Source organism: Lethenteron reissneri, chromosome 34 (assembly GCF_015708825.2).
Source record: "Lethenteron reissneri isolate LAM-NWPU_2019-01 chromosome 34, ASM1570882v1, whole genome shotgun sequence".
Classification (NCBI taxonomy): domain Eukaryota; kingdom Metazoa; phylum Chordata; class Hyperoartia; order Petromyzontiformes; family Petromyzontidae; genus Lethenteron; species Lethenteron reissneri.
In genome coordinates this window covers 12,565,712-12,584,854 of record NC_083812.1, presented here as the reverse complement: position 1 = coordinate 12,584,854, position 19,143 = coordinate 12,565,712, and the positions used below count along the sequence as shown (strand labels likewise).

Genomic DNA, 19,143 nt, shown 5'->3' with positions numbered 1-19,143 from the left:
GGAGTGCTTCATTTCAGCAGCATCGGTTCAGCACAAGCAAAGCCTGGACCAGTATTGACGCTCGGTGTCTCATCTCTTGTGTTTCACACAATGCTGGTGACATCAACGTGGGGGTTGTTAATAACATGAACAGACAAGAATACCTATCAGGTACAAATGTAGGTGAAGTGACCCATGTATCGCATAGTACACTCACACTGGCCTGGACGATGACAGAATACTTCTGGAAGTCCTCATAGTTGAGTCTCTCGCGGAGGATCACAGCACCAGTGAGTGTCAGCGGAATATCAAACGTGTTGTTGGAGCGCTGCAGAGAATCAACACGGCAAAGGCCCCTCCAGGTGTTTATCAGTTACTTGGCACAACTCTCAGCTATTCCTGGGAGACAGTACTCAACATGCGTTTGTTATGGCGGGCCCCTGAATGAAGACCACTGATCGTGCTCCACACACTCAGACACTCACCACTCACTACATTCACCTACTACCCACCAAACACAACTCATTCACCAAATGCTCACAACACACCAGACAATCGCAATTCATCTAAAACGTCTTCTGACCAGATACCAAATAATCACCAGGCACTCACCATAATCAGTGTGCAATCACCACAATCAACATCCACTTACAACTCCAATTCTACTTTCTGATGGTGAGAGGCTCGCTCTACCATGGAGTGGCCTGGCTGGCATCTCCATAGCAGAGTAGAGAATTCCCTCGTTTTTCGTTAGTGATACGTTCCGGAGATGCTCATGAATAGCAAATTTCACGGATGATGATATTGGCCTACGAAAATCTATCCTTTTCATGAATTATCTTGAATGAATACATAAATAATCTATTAAATACACGACAATTTTCCTTTACAAAAAACATAAAGTAAATAAAAATGTATGTAGTGACTGACTCAGAGACACTTAGAGTAGGAGGCACTCTGTTTATTAACAGCCTCAACAGTTCACCCTTGTAACTACAGCTCCCAGTCAGGACAGCTCGCAGACTGACTGACTGACGACGCAGAGATGGTGAAGACGGTGACGAAGACTCCAGCAGCACGACAGGATCCCACTCCAAATGACAGCCCCGAGCTCTCGCTCAGAGCCTCCTTTTATGCTCCCAGCGTGGCCTCGCTCCGCTCCAGCCATGCCCCCTTTCTAGAACCTACTAGCGGGTTCCCGGGCTTCCCTCAAGTGCCCCTTCTGTAACCTTTCCCCTACATCCCTCTGTCTAGTCTATCACGTGACCTGCTGTCAGTCAGGGCTGCTGCAAGTGCAGATCCCCTTCCCTGCCAGCAACAAGCGCTATGCTGCTAAGTGACCGATTCTATGTCACTACATTTGTTTGAAAGTATTAAATAATACTTTATTTAATCGCTCTCTCGCATCACATTCTCTCTCATTACTGTATCTCATCACTTTTTTTCTCCTCTCTCTCCTCGAGGCAGTCGTGCAGGGTTCTCAACGCGATTCGCAGATAGCCAAAATCGCGGAGAGCAAGTTTGTAAATGACAAGGGAATACCACGCGCGGCGTAGCATGGCACGAGGGGTGAGTGTGCAAAGCGGCTCTCACCGGATCCCGGGGGTTGTAAAGGATGGAGTACTCGATTTGCCCATTCGCTCCATCATCAATATCCACTGCTCCAAGCGTGGCAAAGCCGGTGAAGATTGTGGTACCTACAGGAGCCAGCTGAACAACAACACCGTCACCATTATGAAATTAGACTAAATCATGTTAGTATAATAATCGTATTCTTAGGTTTTTTCGGTAAAGTCACGTAAAATTAATAAAAGTAAAATAAAAATAAAATAAAAATCACGACGTTTCGGAGGCAACACAAGCTTCCGTCTTCAGACGTCGTGATTTTTATTTAATTTTTATTTTACTTTTATTAATTTTTATCTTTTACCTACGTGACTTTACCGAAAGAACCTAAGAATATGAATCCTTGCAGTCACGAAAGCTTCAAATCTAGAATATAATAAGCGTTTTTTTTTTCATATAACGTTGCTTGAATGCCTCAGAAACTCAAAGTGCCTTCATCACGTGTCATCTCAAACATCCGGAGGGCACCTCCAGCGGCAGCTGACCCTGTGAGGCACAATCTGGGCAGTAGCGAGCGATCATACCTTTGTGTAATCCCCCTTGAGTAATTTGCAGGTAATTTTTCAAATATACAACATTTGGACCATGACTCCAGCACACCATGAGCTACTCCTTTCAATTTACGTCATGCAATCGTTCACACCTACTGTGAAGCACAGTGTGTATTTCATGATGAATTCACCCAGAGTATTAACCAGGGCGGCCTGACATATTCAAACCACTAACCACTGAGCACGCTACTCCTGGGCCATGTTGCATCACCATATCTACTTCCTGTTAGTCTGCAAACTTAAATCGATTTAGGTGTCAAACATTCTTTTTTTAACAGTTGCTCAGCAAAATGTCATACAGCCGGCGGCAAACAGCACTTTTAAATATGTGATAGATAAGCGTTAACACATTTGTTGAATTGAACAAGGTAATGGGTTTGAGATTTCTTGTAAATAATTCCCACCCTGAAATGTCCTGTAACTGCTGCCACTACTGACAGTCTTGGGCTGTGGTCGTCCTTGTAAAAGAACTGCTAAGCTGCATGGGGTCTCGCAGGGCTGACACAGAGTCTGAGTCTGAGTTATAGGAGCTTGGGGAAAAGAGACGATGAGATGGAATTCCAAAGTGGAGCAGTGTGAGGGAAGAAGCAGAAAGAGAAGTGTTTTGACCTGCAGTGTGGGGAGTGGATGAGTGAGTGAGTAGATGAGTGAATGGCTGAGTGCATAAGTGGGTAAATGGGTGGGTGAGTGGGTGAGTGAGTGGGTGGCTGAGAGAGTGGGTGAGTGCATGGGTGAGTATGTTGTTGCGACCTGCAGTGTGGTGGTTGAACAGTGTGGATGAGACGAAACAGCCAGTGTCTGGTAGACCAACTTCTCAGCACGGGAGGAGTAATCAAGGAGCGAAGTTCACGGGAACAGTTACCATGACTCTAGTAGCGATAAAAGAGGCACAAGGAGGCGACCGACTGACAGTGGGCGAGTGACCGCAGCGAATCGGTGAGTGCTGACTCATCAATCACCCTGACTGCTTGCTGCTGCGTTCTATCAGGTGTGACAGGATGAGGGAAACTGTTATTTGTAGACGCCGCAAGGGTGGGGAGGGGGGTGCCAAGTGGAAATGGTTCATGGACAGATTTATTTATTTTGAAACCTAGTATTTTAAATATTCTATATAAATGCGCCGCGTGTAGCTTGTCATAACCGAATAGATTTTGACCGCAGCTTCACTGTGAACGCAGATTGCCCCGCATGCCCCGGTGTGTGGCCTCGCGTACCCCGGCACACAGCACTCACTTCCATGCCTTTCAAAGCTTCCCACCACTTCCCAGTTGTAAAATGCAATGCCAGACAAACTTGCTACTTTGTGGTTCAAAAAAAAACAAGCAGCAATGGATTCACGTGTTAATCAATACCAATGAAGCTTGTGAAACCTTCTGGTTGTTATTGAATTGCATTGCCGATGGTGCATGTTTATTACGCTGTAAAGAACGTATTCTGAATAATTCGGTGATTCATACTTTTGTGATTCGTGGAATCGTGGCCATTCTACAATCACGAAAAATCTCGTCACCATTTACACATACAAAATAATTTTTTATACAATTCCTGGTAATTACGTATATGTGTATTACACAATGCACAGGCCATATATTCATATATACAGTTTTGCAACAACAAAACATTCCCTGCAATATTAAATCTATCTTAGTTTTAAATGTATTTATTAAAAACAGTACACTTTTTGTGATATGTCAAAACTAATGCACAACATGACACACGTCTTACTAACACCAAGTTGATGAGAGGCAGAACACGTGATATCTCTCTCTGAGTTGTGACCTTAGTGACCTCAGTTAAGCTTTGCAACTGGAGGGGAAGCGTAGGTAGCGGTGGTCTTTATTGTGGGGGGGGGGGAGGAAACCGGCTGAGAACCTCTGTTGTCCTTCCCCCGCACCTGCCATTAGCACGGTTGGCTACGTACAGTGCGAAAGAAGTTCAACACACATACATACTGCCGTACAAATGGGTGGCCGGCATGGACCCATAACGGCCAGAGGCCAGGTGCTGCTACCACTTTCCGTGCCAGAGCACGCGCGTGCGTTCTTAACGGACCTCGTTGACGCTCATGTTGTAAGACCGCTGCTGGAAGATGGGCGGATTGTCGTTGATGTCGCGCACCAGGATTTTAACCTCGTGGTTGATCGTGCTCCCCACGTTCAGGTTCTGGCACTGGACGATCACCGTCAGTGACTGGATGCTGATTGGCGGCTGCGAACAAAGGACATGCGGAGGTTGCGGCGTTGATGAGATTGGCACATCAATATACACGGTTGAATTTCAAAATTAACTGGTAAATAATTCATGCTTCCCTTGAATGTTCATATCGACAACAAAGTTAAATTGCATTATAACCCATGTATGAGGTAGTTTGTTCAATCCCACTGGAAAAATGTCTTTTCATTATTATTATTCACCATAAACATGCTAGCAAAATGCTAGAATGGTAATCAATGAGAGTTCGATGTATTTTTTGTACGTGAAATCTCTCTTGTATTTCACCTGAACTGCTCTTATCTGAAATCCCAGCATCTGTGCTTCTGTTCTCTGTGGCCCTGAGTCGATCGAGGAAGACTCCTGTTATCCACAGTTCGAACCTTCCCTTCTTCGACGCAGAATTTTACACAAGTAGAGTCACGCGGCATTGGCCCACTGGAATGGAAATATCTATATCCAAGCACGGACAATCCATCCGGTGCAAAAACTGATATCATCGCTCCATCTCCTTGGGGGGCATTACTCTCGGACACGTTCCATTCCCCGGCTGCCACTCCGTTATTATTTTTTGTTTATCGGACATCGTCGTGCCTTCTAGCCGTGACGCATATTGCCCAATCCCACTCACTTTTATAAATAACTCGGGCGATGTCATTAACCTGCGTGTGTTCCCTGACCATCTGTTCTTCTTTCATTCTCGTCAATGCCATTCCGAGCATGCACGTTGCCATGCTTCATCGGGCACTTTTAAGTCGTTGGGCACTTTTAAGTTTTTGGTCGATATTTTTATCTGAACATCATGATTTTTGAACCATGTCAAAGCAGGCAGTGCGCACGATCTAGATTTAATTAAAAGTATATAAACAGAAGCGTCGAGGCATCCGGCCGGGTGGCTCAGCAGCAGAGCGAGCGTCTCATGGTCGGAAGGCTGCGAGTTTTAGGGGTTGATTCAGCCCATTGTGCCTTTGTGGTCGATAAAAGGAGTAACAATTTGTGGGAAAATCAACAGCGGTTGTCCTATGGAGACACTTGCCCCATCGTGTGCTTATTTGAGCAAGAAATCACTTAGAATCTTTTTTTACGGAGGCATATGTGTTTCTCTAAATAACCATTTTATTTGAGCGCTGTTCTGCGAGACGTTACTCACATCGCGATCGAAAATACGGCCAGCGGTGTTGAGGTAGAGTCGTTGTAAGGCCGGATCCAAGCGAACCCACTGGTTTTCGTTCAACAGCAGCGCGAGGCTGATGGTAGGACTAGGCCCAGACGCTATGCCCTTGATGTGCATGCTGTCCACCAGGACAGTACCTGCAAACATAATACAATTAACCTTATACACACTTCTATTTATGAAAATATTTCACCTGGAAAATCCCTCTAAATGGAACATCTCATTTGGAAGAAAGTCCAGTGTGACACATACACATAGCAGCCACGTAATGACACGAGCACACACGTTTAAAATCTATAATTGGATTTGAAGGCTTTGATTAATCGCATTTGGGCTCCGCAAGCCACTGATCAATGTGTGAATCTTGTATAGTCCACACCTGTCAGGATGGGACCTTGATTCATGTTGCGTGAATTTCTCATGGTGGCAAGTTAGTAACTCCCTCGCTTGGAATGCGAGAGGACGTGGGTTCGATCCCGACGCTGACGCCTGTATATTTGTAGTTTGCGCATTCTCCCTGTGGTCGCGTGGATTTTTCTCCGGGTTAAACAGTTTTTCCCTCCACTTTTAGAAACATGCGTTTAGAGTACTTGGCTGCTATAAATTCCCACATGATGAGCCAATAATGAACCACAATATCTTGCTATTAATCATCAAGGAGCATAAACCATCATGCAAACTCTGGTCATCCTTGCAGCGGCTTTTTGCGAGCCATCGAATAGAGACGGCCATTGCTTCGCGCACATTAAGATGCTGGAACCCTCTTTCTTCTAATATTAGGAAGCCACTGGAGCTATGCACTTTTACATCTCGATAAACAAACAACTAATTTCTTAAAAACTAATTTTTGTGTTTAGTTTGTTGTCCTTCTCCTGCACCTCCGATTTAAAAACAGTTGGCTACATACGGTGCGAAAGAAGTTCAACAAACATACACTTAGTTCACCTATCAATTGTGGCCAGGTCGCTTCTGGGCCTTACTTTTGAAATAAAAAAATTGCTCAGTTTTAGTTTAGTTTATTGAATTCAGTATTTTGGATGATTTTCATAATAATTATAAAACACTGGCCGTGGTTCCGTCGGTGTTTGTGTGTGCCTCGTTCAGCTAAATTAATACATAAATTACGAACTAATATTATTTTGCACACGTTAAATACTAATTAACCGTTATACCACTGATTAACATCTTATGGTAGAGGCTCAAGCCACAATATTTAATAATTTATGAACATCAGGTAAATATTTGATGTTGTTTAACATGTTAATTTATACAATCAATTGCACATTGATAATACATATGTACAGTCGCAGTATAAAACACAAGATAATCCGTTAGCATCAGCATGTTTACAAATTCAGCTAACAAAATAAACAATCAGATGATCCGCCTTCCACGTACAAAATGTAACAATTTTTACACATCCCATCATTCACACGGCCTTCTGGGAGTACATCGCCTCAGCAGCGTTGCTTCAACACAAGTACACTTTGGACCGGTTTCAACATTTAGTGTCTCATCAGCAGAGCCAGGCTTACCTGAACCGATGCTGTTGAATTGTTAGATGTTTATAGGCAAGAACCCTCTCATTGATATGGGTAATAATTCAACGCAAAACTGTATCATACGTTATACAAGATAATCATTAGCGTCTTAGGACATCTGAGCCATGCCCAAACGTCACGATCTCCCTCGAGTGTGAAAAGGAAATGATTAAATAAAACATGTTTCCATACATCCGCGCCTTTACTGGGCCAAGCAGAAGGGAGCGCTGTGTGGTGTGATGTTACAGCCCTGAGATCCCAGCGCCTGGTGACACAGCTGAGGTGCTGTGTGGTGTGATGTTACCGCACTGTTAGCGACGGACGGTGGTGACCGTGCTGTTAGTTTCATGTTCATTATTAATACATCTGGGGCATGGATCTTATGTCGTTAAGTCTACGGAACTTAAAGTGGTTTAGTTATTCACCATCGCTGCACGCATGTGACATGGTATGAGGGATACAATGTAGCTTGAAAGTCCTCATTAGAAGTGTGAAATATTGGGACTATGTAATCGTTACGTGAATAAAGCGGCAAATTCATGTTCGGTTGAAAATACATGATGGTAATGCAGTATGAGTCTGGCCAAAAATAAAATGAAACTGTAAACATTTTTCAAGTGTAATTGTGTGTTATGAACTTATATACGTTTGTGTCAAACGAGGACCCATATCTAAGAGAGAGGGTCCTTGTTGACAACATGTGGCAGTTCAACAGCAGTAATGGTTCAAGGAATCCTGACTCAAATTGCACAGGGTGAGGCTGTGATACAAAGATCAAGGGCGACAGTGTCTGGCATTGAGCTCAACCTGCAGAGGTTGCAATACCAAATAAATAACTAACGGATCCGGCTCAGCAACTGTGACTATTCTCTGAATGTTCCAATCTTAGAAAGGACAGAACCTTTCTCCCAAGTGAGCCAAACCTAGAGGCAAAGACTCCGCCACTTGCACATCCAGCCAGGGTAGTAACTTTCAATTTGTGTGAAGTGAGGGAGACATTTTTTGTTCTATTCAATTGATGAGCACAGGGCCCAAAGGCTCAACATGTCCAGTGGCCAGCAACAAACATAACTCTCAAAGTTGAAATAGACGAAGAGTTAAACACGTTTCTTGAACTGAGAAATTTGATGATCATAACAACTTGAGAAAAGAGGCGATGGGAGGCAATTCCAAAGTGGAGTAGTGCGAGGAAAGAACCAGAAAGAGCGGAGTCGTGACCTGCAGTGTGGTGAGTGGGTGAGTGAGTTGTTGTGACCTGCAGTGTGGTGAGTGGGTGGGTGAGTGAGTTGCTGTAACCTGCAGTGTGGTGAGTGGGTGGGTGGGTGAGTGCGTTGTTGTGACCTGCAGTGTGGTGAGTGGGTGGGTGGGTGGGTGCGTTGTTGTGACCTGCAGTGTGGTGAGTGGGTGGGTGAGTGGGTGAGTGAGTGCGTTGTTGTGACCTGCAGTGTGGTGAGTGAGTGGGTGAGTGAGTGCGTTGTTGTGACCTGCAGTGTGGTGAGTGAGTGGGTGGGTGAGTGAGTGCGTTGTTGTGACCTGCAGTGTGGTGAGTGAGTGGGTGGGTGAGTGAGTTGTTGTGACCTGTAGTGTGGTGAGTGGGTGGGTGAGTTGTTGTGACCTGCAGTGTGGTGAGTGAGTGGGTGGGTGGGTGGGTGAGTGAGTTGTTGTGACCTGTAGTGTGGTGAGTGCGTTGTTGTGACCTGCAGTGTGGTGAGTGGGTGGGTGAGTGAGTGAGTTGTTGTGACCTGCAGTGTGGTGAGTGGGTGGGTGAGTGAGTGTGTTGTTGTGACCTGCAGTGCAGTGAGTAAGTGAGTGAGTTGTTGTGACCTGCAGTGTGGTGAGTGGGTGGGTGAGTGTGTTGTTGTGACCTGCAGTGTGGTGAGTGGGTGAGTGAGTGCGTTGTTGTGACCTGTAGTGTGGTGAGTGGGTAGCTGAGTGTGTTGTTGTGACCTTGTGTGAGGAGCTCACAAATCCTTGAAAGATCTGGACAAAGTCCCATCGGTGAGCTCCTCCGGCAGACATGGTATTTACTGCCCGGCAGTTACAGGAGAAATGCCAAGAACAAAATGTTGATCTATATATGGCTTTCGTTGATCTAACAAAAGCATTCGACACAGTCAGCCGGGAGGGCCTATGGAAAATCATGGCCAAGTTTGGGTGTCCAGACAAGTTCATTGGCATTGTGCGCAAACTCCATGATGGCATGATGGCCAGTGTCAGAGACCAGCAAGAACTCTCTGGTCCGTTCCCAATCACAAACGGGGTGAAGCAAGGCTGCGTTTTAGCGCCAACGCTCTTCAGCATGGTGTTTTCTGCCATGCTGCAAGACTCATTCCAGAACCACAACACTGGGATTAACTTCATCTACCGTTTTGACGGTGGGCTATTCAATCTGCGGAGGATGCAAGCCAAAACTCGAGTGGAGGAAATCACTGTTCGAGAACTTTTGTTTGCTGATGACTGTGCTCTGGCTGCTGACTCAAATAAAGATCTACAGGACAGTATGGACCACCTCTCCTCAGCCTGCAACAACTTCGGCCTAACAATCAGCACAAAGAAGACTGAAGTCCTATACCAACCTGCTCCTGGGAAACCCTACACTGAGCCAACCATCTTTGTGAATGGGCAAAAGCTTTCAGCCGTTGACAAGTTTACTTACCTTGGCAGTACACTGTCTCGTGCTGTGCACATAGATGATGAAATTAACATCAGGATTGTTAAGGCCAGTGCAGCCTTTGGACGTCTACGTGACTCGGTATGGGAAAGGACTGGCATCAAGCAGGAGACAAAACTGAAGGTCTACCGGGCTGTTGTCTTACCAACTCTTCTGTATGGGTGCGAAGCCTGGACAGTTTACCAGCGCCATGCCAAGAAATTGAATCATTTCCACTTGAGCTGTCTGAGGAAACTGCTGAGGATCAAGTGGCAAGACAGAATCCCTGACACGGAAGTCCTCAGCAAGGCAAATATCCCCAGCATCTACACCTTGCTTGCGAAGGAACAGCTTAGATGGACTGGCCATGTGACCAGAATGCCCTACGCGAGACTTCCAAAACAAGTCTTCTTTGGCGAGCTGAGGAATGGCAAGCGAGGACAAGGTGGCCCCAAAAAGCGCTACAAGGACACCCTGAAAGCTTCCTTGAAGAGCTTTGGATTCGACCTTAAAAGCTGGGAACCCCTAGCACAGGACCGACCTGCCTGGAGAAGAACAGTACAGGACGGTGCAGTCCTCTGTGAGAGTAGGAGACGCTCCTGTGCCATCTTGAAGAGGCAGCAGTGCAAATCTACCAAGGAAGGACGTGTGGCTGCACCTCAGAGCTCTACATCCTCCCTGACCTGTCCAGTGTGCCACAGGGAATTCCGGGCTCAGATTGGCCTCTTCAGCCATCTGCGCACTCATCAAAACCCAACATAATGACAAACGTGCCATGGTCACCATCAACTTTGATGGACGAACAAGAAGAAGAAGTGTGGTGAGTGGGTGGCTGAGTGTGTTGTTGTGACCTTGTGTGAGGAGCTCACAAATCCTTGAAAGATCTGGACAAAGTCCCATCGGTGAGCTGCTCCGGCAGGCAAGGCTGCGTTGGCTGGGTCATGTAGCCCGCATGCCTAGCCACCGCATGCCTAAACAGCTTTTGTTTTGCCGGATCGAGAGGGCTAAATGGGCGCGGCACGGGCGCGTCCGAGATGGAGTGATGTGGTACAGGAGGATGTGGAGCTGAGTGGACTTGCCGATGACTGGTACCAGCAGTGTCAAGATCGGCCTCTATGGAGGAGGTTCGTAAAGGACTCGACTGGGTAGTTGGAGGCAGTCGCCCTCCAACAACAACGGTGGGCGGAGGAGCGATACTCACAACAATGAGCGGAGCGCCGGGTGGCTAAAGCACAGCCAGTCATCTCAGTCAATCGACCCGTGGCAACTGGGTCTGTCCCGTGATCTCGTGCCAGCGGGCGTTCGACACTTCACGTGGCCTTAACGTGCACATAGCCTGGCACAAGCGTCGTGGTGACGTCACCGCCACTTAGTGGCGAATGGTGGTTGTTGTTGCTGTTGTGACCTGCAGTGTGGTGAGTAAGTGGGTGGGTGAGTGTGTTGTTGTGACCTGCAGTGTGGTGAGTGGGTGAGTGAGTGCGTTGTTGTGACCTGCAGTGTGATGTGTGAGTGAGTGCGTTGTTGTGACCTGCAGTGTGGTGGGTTAGTGGGTGAGTGAGTGTGTTGTTGTGACCTGCAGTGTGGTGAGTGAGTGATTGGGTGACTGATGGATGAGACGAAACAGCCAGTATCTTGTAGACTAAATCCTCAACGTGGGTGGACAAATCAATGAGTTAATGGGAACAGTTACCATGGTAGCAGCTAAAGAAGAGTGATAAGGAGATGACTGGCCACCAGTGACTGAGTGACTGAAGTGAATCAATGAGGGCTGGATCCTCAGGTCAACCCTGACTGCTGCTTGACTCTGGAATCTCTTAACGTGCAGTGAGGTCGGAACTTGGTGGCTCCACCCGAGATCTGACAACAGGATTCAAACTTTGGCCGAATTTGTGCGTTGTATGGTAGCAGTAATAATTTTTCAGAGTGAATGGTGGAGGCTTGGCGGTAGAAGATTGATAGCACTATGTAACACAATTTTTGTTCCTGGGTAGTAAGTGTTATTTCGTAATTGCTTATGCCTAAAAAGTATACGAAAATTACTCTTTGGTTCTTTCGGTAAAGTCACGTAGAAAGAAAATAAAATAAATAATGGATTGCACCGTTTTGATTGCAACACAAGCAACCGTCATCAGGTGTGAATGAATGCAAGCTCGGAGAGAGACACACACAGAGAGAGACAAACACAGACACGGAGAGAGACACATACACAGAGAGAGAGACAAACATACAGAGAGAGACACACAGAGAGTAAACTTAGCTATTTTCCCCCACACAAACTTTGCTTTTGTGTTCAGCACAGTGATATGTTGAAACAGCTTTGTCGCAGTGGTTCGTGGCTTCCTGGGCAATCGCAAGGTCGAAAACTATGTAAAGCTGTTTGAGACTCTGTTGAAGAACTACAGCACAATGGGCTGTAGGATGTCCCTCAAAGTCCATATCCTAGATGCTCATCTTGATAAATTCAACGAGAACATGGGAGCGTACTCGGAGGAGCAAGGCAAGCGCTTCCACCAGCATATACTGGACACTGGACTTTGAACGCCGCTACCAAGGACAGTATAACGAGAACATGATCGGAGACTACATTTTGGGGCTGATTCGTGAAAGTGATTTACAGTATAATCGTAAATCTCTAAAAACTACTCACTTCGAAATATTTTGCAGTAATTTTTTTATTACTTTAGTATATATACATGTTAATTTTGATTCATATGTTTTTTTCTGACTTTATGTGAACGAAAAGACACAAATTCGCCAGTTTTTTCATTGAAAATAGGTACATTTCAAAGTATCACTGTCCTGGTCACAAAAGCAAAGTTTGGGAGGAATAATAGCTATTTTCTGTACTTTTGAGACATAAGCAATTAGGAAATAACAATCTTCTTTTGAATCTTTCGTGACTGCAGGAATCCATACTCTTTGGTTCTTTCGGTAAAGTCACGTAGATAAAAAATTAATAGATCACAACGTTTCGATCGCAACACAAGCAACCGTCATCATGAGAACTGCTGACACAAGAGACAAGAGCTCTTTCTCCTGCTGTCTTTCCGACAGACCTGTTCTTCACCTGAGGACGGCTGCTTGCGTTGTGGCCAAAACGTCGTGAGAATTGTATTTTATTATGTTTTATTTTTATAATTTTATTATTTCCCTTCTACGTGACTTTACCGAAAGAACCAAGAAGATGAATCCCTGCAGTCACGAAAGCTTTAAATCGAAATTTAACAGTGTAGTTTACCTATGGATTAGAATACTCATTGTTAAATACGATGGCAGGACCTGTGGAGTTAGCAGTGTGTTCCGCAGTGGAAGTGTTGAGTTTGTTGTCCTTCCCCCGCACCTCCGATTAGCACGGTTGGCTACATATGGTGCGAAATAAGTTCAGCATACATACATTGTCGAATATAACTCGGAGTATCTTAGCCGCACGCTCACCATCGGGGCTTTCCTCGTCTATGGTCACGATGGTTACCGGGGGTCCGGAACGATCGAGGCGACAATCTGAAAGAGAGCCACAAATCTGCATTGAAGCACAAAGCATTCCCTCCGCGATCGAACGCGGCAACATGCAACTGCTTAGCACGTCTTAATCGTGTTTCTGAAGCTATGGTGTCACGGAAGCGACCTTAACTACGTGACTCCAATCCAAGAACACAATAACAACGGGGCAAGCATAAGCAGGCGAGGCATACGAATGCAAAGACACTGGGGAGCGTCAAGCGAGTCTACATCCAAGTTTGCAGCAATACCACTATGGATACAGAGGACAGCGGGGAAAGGGCCAGCGATGAAACACACGGTGAATATCAATGTCTCGGGAAGCTGGAGCGACTGGGTTTGCTTGTCGAAGGAAAGACAGCGGGGTTCATAGGGCCAATGGAGGACACAGTCGCGGTGTGAAACAGCTGGCAGTGATCTAGCACCAGCTTACCCTCGTAGAGTTGAGCTAGTGGAAAAGGAGGCAGTGTGCCGGAGGTGTGAAGAAGACGAGGAGGAGAGGACATAACAGGAAAGGAAGAGAATAAGCAGCTGGCAAGAGCAACGCAACCTGGACCAGACCAGACCTTCCATGCAAGAAATACTTAAAAATAAGATCACATTGTTCTGCAGGATATCTGAAAAGATAGCACAGAGTATAGGAAGCAGGTGTTGTAGTGAAACTCATCTGTGGTGATGTGCGAATAGGTGCGAATACAACGTGGACAGCAGGAATTCGCCACCACGTCTGGTGTGCACTTAGCACCCGTCAGCGATGATTTCAGGCAGTCACTCATATCCACTGATAAACGTCACCATCGCTGTCATCGTCGTAAACAGCGGACACCATCACTATCACCTGCATCACCATGAGACGAGGTCTATCCCTGGTGGGTGAACCTCTTCCTGTGCTGTCCACTATCCCTCGCAGCACTGTGACACCACAATCCATGTCTCTCTGGCACACTCAACTATCCCCCATTAGCTCCATCTCCACGGCGATTGTCCTCTCGGGCGCGTTCTCTTCTTTGGCTGAAAATCCATCATCAGCGTCATCCATGCACAGATCACCACGTTGATGCCGCTGGAAATTTTGGCCCAACCCCCCCACGTTACTGTTTGTTGTTTAACGGGCAGGAATCGAACTTCAGCCTCCGTGTTCGTAGCGCAGCATACGAGCCACTTCGCTCTCCACGTTGCACGGACAACCGCAACAACAACAGCCGATGCTCACACGGCGAGGAAACCGCGGCGTTCGTGCCAGGCTAGGTGCACCGAGGCCACGTGGAATGTGGAAGGCTCTCTGGCAGGTGTTACGCGCGCGTGTGAATGCGCACGCACGCGCAGGTGACGGTCCCTAGAGCGTCCGTGTAAGCTGGGCCAGAGGTTGCAGCGAGGCCCTCCCCTCTCTGGCACCAATTTCAGAAGTGATGGCAAGAACCGCTATTGCTGTTACTTAATTAAATCACATTAACTACGTACATGTGTGTTACATAGACTTTGATCGTTAGTACGCCGAACTGCGAATATGTGACTGCAAAGCCTGTTATAACTGGAACGTATATTCTTAAAATATATTATTATTCTCTACGCAATGCTAAAAAAAACCCATCAATTATATAACTTTAATGCACAATTATTATCGCCAAATATACTATTATGAATCCGACATGTTACATTAACGTGCAATTTATTTCTATAATTCAAATATGCAAATGTGATATGTTACTGTTGTGGGGTATTCATTATTGTTTTATTGTCATTACATTACTGTAACAGTTTTGATATATCGTGTAAGAATGTTATTTCTACATCACACGCAGCTTGATCCGGGCCTCGCCACCAACATCGTAAATGTGCTCAGTGATCGTGAGCAGCGGCGGCTCGGGGAGCACCAGTGCGTGAAGGGCAACCCCACCAGCCCCGGCACTTTTAAAGGCGTTGCGGGCCCTGGCAACAGGCAGCAGAGACGCATGTCCTGTTTACATTTCCTAAACCTCTACTGGAGCGGACGGACAAAGAATATGGTGCGTGTGTAGGACTGCCCCAGCCTGAAACCACACTGAGGCTCCGCAAGCTTCTCCTCAGCGTGCCTGGCAAGACAGTGTTGAATAATCCTTGCCAGGACCTTTCCCGACCTCACACTGAAAGGAAAATGCTGACAATGTATGTGTGTTCTGATTGAAGGAAAGACAAAGATCCCCAATACAGCCTTAACAGATTGTTGGGGCAAGTGCCGTTAGCTCGCATCTATGAAGGATGGCACGGCACATGAGAGGGTGGTGTTACTAGCACTACGCCCGACCACCTTTGTCTCCCCAGTGGTGAGGTTTACACACCGCAGCAGATACTCATTTATGGATGAGTCAGCCTAGGGGAGGCCCAGGACTCGTTAATATATTTGTCATTGATGTTGGCCACAAACAAACACCCCTACACACAGTTTTAAGTACTGAGGTGGGACATTGGGACAGACACTGAACCATTCAAATACTTAGTCAATGGAGAAGCTTCTGTACATGCATCACAATTGTTAGTAGGAAGTGAGAATGTGAAGACAGAAGATGTGATGTGGTTTGAGATACTATAGACATCAGGTGTTGACCGCAAGAAGCTGTGGGATGTTACAGAAGGAAGCTCTGGAGAGGTGTGATGGTATCAATAACGGCGTGATTATATCTTGGCTTAATGTGGCCTCTGTACAGGTAAGGATAATCTGTTGGCCTCTGACCACTACCAACGCGACAATTAACGCCATGTCAGGAAAGGTTCAAGGTTGCCACCTATTCCACTGTAAATCAAACCTGGGCACATTTCTCAGCCGCCCAGGTTCATCAACACTGTGTAGTTCCACGTACTAAAGTTCAACACAATACTAACACCAGATTATCAATACGAATCAATTCCTGCCACCCGAAAACGGATGCCAGTTCCCAGGCAGGTGGCAACCCTCTGAACGTCTTGACCATTACCCTGACAAAACTATTGCATACGTCTGAAGCATTACAGTGCTTGAACAATGATGGCTGGTGGCTGCGCACACCTCTAATGCAGCGCTGTGGAGGCAGTAGCGGTTGGTGGATCACGCACATGTCGTGAAACTCCCTTCCCGTGGGCAACAAGGTCGCCATGTCTTCACTTTCAGGGTATGGCAGTACAGCAAATTGATTCATGTCCATCGGGACGGAGATTGTTACCTCCACTCGTGCACGTGGGTTTCCTCCAGGACCCCAGTTTCTCTCACATCGCACAACAGCTATGACTGTCGTTGGCCAAATATCCCAATGAAGGCCCACAGAGCTTGGGCAACTGTTGGCACTGGTTCTGGACCGTTTCTGTTATTCCCCACGCCTCCGTGCAAAAACATTGCATGTTCAAAATTCTACAGCAGCGTTTGGAGATGCAACTTGCATGACAGACTCGATATACAATTTTAAAACACCATTACCTTTGTCAATTCGGACTGTTGACAAGATGTGTACTGGCTTTGTGAGTTTTATTATTATTATTACCTGGATGGGGAAAAGCGAAAACCAAACATTTCCCCAGTTCCTAAAGTTAGGCCTCATGAGAGAGTGACCCTTGGCCAAGGGAAATAGTGCTGACTCGTGGAGAAATATTGCTTACAGCAGAGGTTTCCAAACAGCAAACAACACGAGAGTTTGCTTCAATATTTAATCACCGCACACGACAAGGGTAGTCAACTGAACGCTGCACACCGACCGTCGAGCGCAGGTCACGTGCACCCGGACTGCAGAGCTGCTTCTGCTGCTACTGCTGTGGTTCACGAGCAGGTCCCAAGCTACTGTCAGTCTACATGTTCCTCTAACCCTACTGCCTGTATTATTTTTCATCTCACGTACATTGCGACCTCTGCGTTTCGCTTCCACGTCACTCGAACTCCGGTCATCCTCGCGGCAGCTTTTGGCTAGGCCATCGAACAAAGATGGTCACCGCATAGAGCACTTTAAGATGCACTTCTGCGGGCGGCCGGCCGGAATGCTCTTCCTTCCAATATTAGGAAATCACTGGAACTATTTATTTTAAAATCTAGATTGAAAACTAATTTCTTTAGAACTGCTTTTTGTGTTTAGTTTGTTGTCCTTCCTCCGCACCTCCAATTAGCACGGTTGGCTGTGTACGATGCAAAAGAGGTTTAACATACATACACATCAAACAAGTTTGTAAATCATTTTATATTTAACGAGAGTAGTTGAGCGCGCATGGGACATCTTACCATCTTGACTCTGTGCGAGTTTTAGGCGGAGGTAAATGAAGTAGCACAGTAACCAGATCGTTGGTGGCTGCAGCAGGAGCATGGTGTGGGTTCACATGCAGCCTGCAACACAAAATACAAAACCACACGCACATACGGGGGAGCATTATCACAGCAATCCTCAAATAATAGCAATCTTTACATTCACATGGTGTTGCTAATATGCCTCAGCAACTCACGAACATTCGATGGGGACCCCCCATGGCAGCCGTCTCTGTGTGGCACAAGGTGACTTAGCACCGGCATGCTAGTGGGCTTGAGATTGCTGCCGATAGGGGGGTGATGACTGCTGCCGTGTTTCAAACCGAGTAATTTGCAGATCATATTTCAAATGTGGGCCATGATGCCAGTACACAATGACCTACTATTTTGAATGACGCCACATGATCTTCAATTTCCACTGTGAAGCAGATGGCACATATATTATGGTGAATACAAACCGCAAACCCTGCAACAAATGCTAAATGCGCTGCCGCTAGGCGAAGCGACCTCCACTTACGGAGGCCAACATAAACGGGTGTAGAGGAGATTGTATCTCCCTCGTCTGGTGTGCAGGAGGTCATGGATTCAACCCCCACCCTGGCGATGCCTGTATTTGTGGAATCTGCGTGATCTTCTCGCGGTCGCGTAGATTTTTCTTCGTGTCCTTCGGATTTGCCCTCCACGTTTAGAAACATGCCGTTAGATTATTTGCCTGCTACCATAAATTACCACGTGATAAGCCACTTCAACGAGCTATCATGTGTGGCCAGGTCACCTCTCAAATAAAGATAATGGCTCAGTGGGCTTTACCTGCTGAAATAAAATAGTCAGCTAGTAAGCTAGGAATCACGTGTCCACAACTACAATTTACATATTTTATAAAGTTTAAAAGGTAACAGCAACCACAGGTGCTGCACAGATGTGACCATTTACACAACGTGCAGTTCAAGCAAGTAACAAGTTGGCAGTTATACTAAATATACAATTACAACACATATTACATATGAGATGAAAGATGTTTCCATCTGGCGACACCAGGCAAACGCTCACATTGAATCCTCATGCCTCCAGCGCACCACCCGTGGTGCAGAGAAAATAAAATGCAGCGCATGACATTCCCGGCTAAAAATAAAACGGAGGAATTCATCCGCCTCTGTTGTCACCTGGATACGGATCCTCGTGCATCTTATCTCTTCTGCAGAGATCCATAGGAGAGATAATCCAAAGAGCTCAACACTTCACAAGATGCGTAAAGGTTTCAAGCCGGTGCTTTCAGATACTGTAAGAAGCATACTGTACTCATTTAGTCAGGAAAGCCACAATAAGTCCCAAACACTCTTCTTTAAGAGGGTCAGGCTACATTGGGATGTTTGGCCTACACATGGTATGTTTTAACTGCGGGAGGAAGCGAAATAACCCAGAGGAAACCCATGCAGAACAGGGAGAAAATATACAAACTCCACAAAGAGAAAGGTGATAATGATATGTTGGCGTTTTGGCAGAGGACAAGAAAATCCTGAACAGCAGACACACGCTAAATGTTCCCTGGGTCTGCCCTTGTAAATGCGTCTGTTAAAACTGAGCCACGTGCTGTAGGTCACCTTGAATGGTTGCTCGTCTGTTCCTTGGGCTCTTGATAACGGCAATTATTTCATGAAATGCTCCGTCATGTGTAT

The 19,143-nt window shown here is 46.2% G+C and overlaps 1 protein-coding gene across 9 annotated transcripts in view; it reads right to left on the bottom strand.

Moving 5' to 3' along the window:
* Positions 1-19,143, bottom strand: part of PCDH15 (protocadherin related 15) — a 114,499-nt gene that overhangs the window by 51,828 nt on the left and 43,528 nt on the right. For 6 of the 9 annotated variants that reach the window (XM_061565304.1, XM_061565312.1, XM_061565307.1 and 3 more), the window contains 7 exons: positions 17,447-17,548; positions 13,664-13,678; positions 13,168-13,233; positions 5,518-5,678; positions 4,209-4,364; positions 1,573-1,689; positions 197-307 (listed from right to left, as the gene is read on the bottom strand). In XM_061565304.1, coding sequence (XP_061421288.1) covers positions 197-307; positions 1,573-1,689; positions 4,209-4,364; positions 5,518-5,678; positions 13,168-13,233; positions 13,664-13,678; positions 17,447-17,528 — 708 coding nt within the window. In that variant the 5' untranslated portion in view covers positions 17,529-17,548. The remainder of the gene's footprint in view (positions 1-196; positions 308-1,572; positions 1,690-4,208; positions 4,365-5,517; positions 5,679-13,167; positions 13,234-13,663; positions 13,679-17,446; positions 17,549-19,143) is intronic. The other 3 variants (XM_061565309.1, XM_061565310.1, XM_061565311.1) reach the window with 1 other exon arrangement.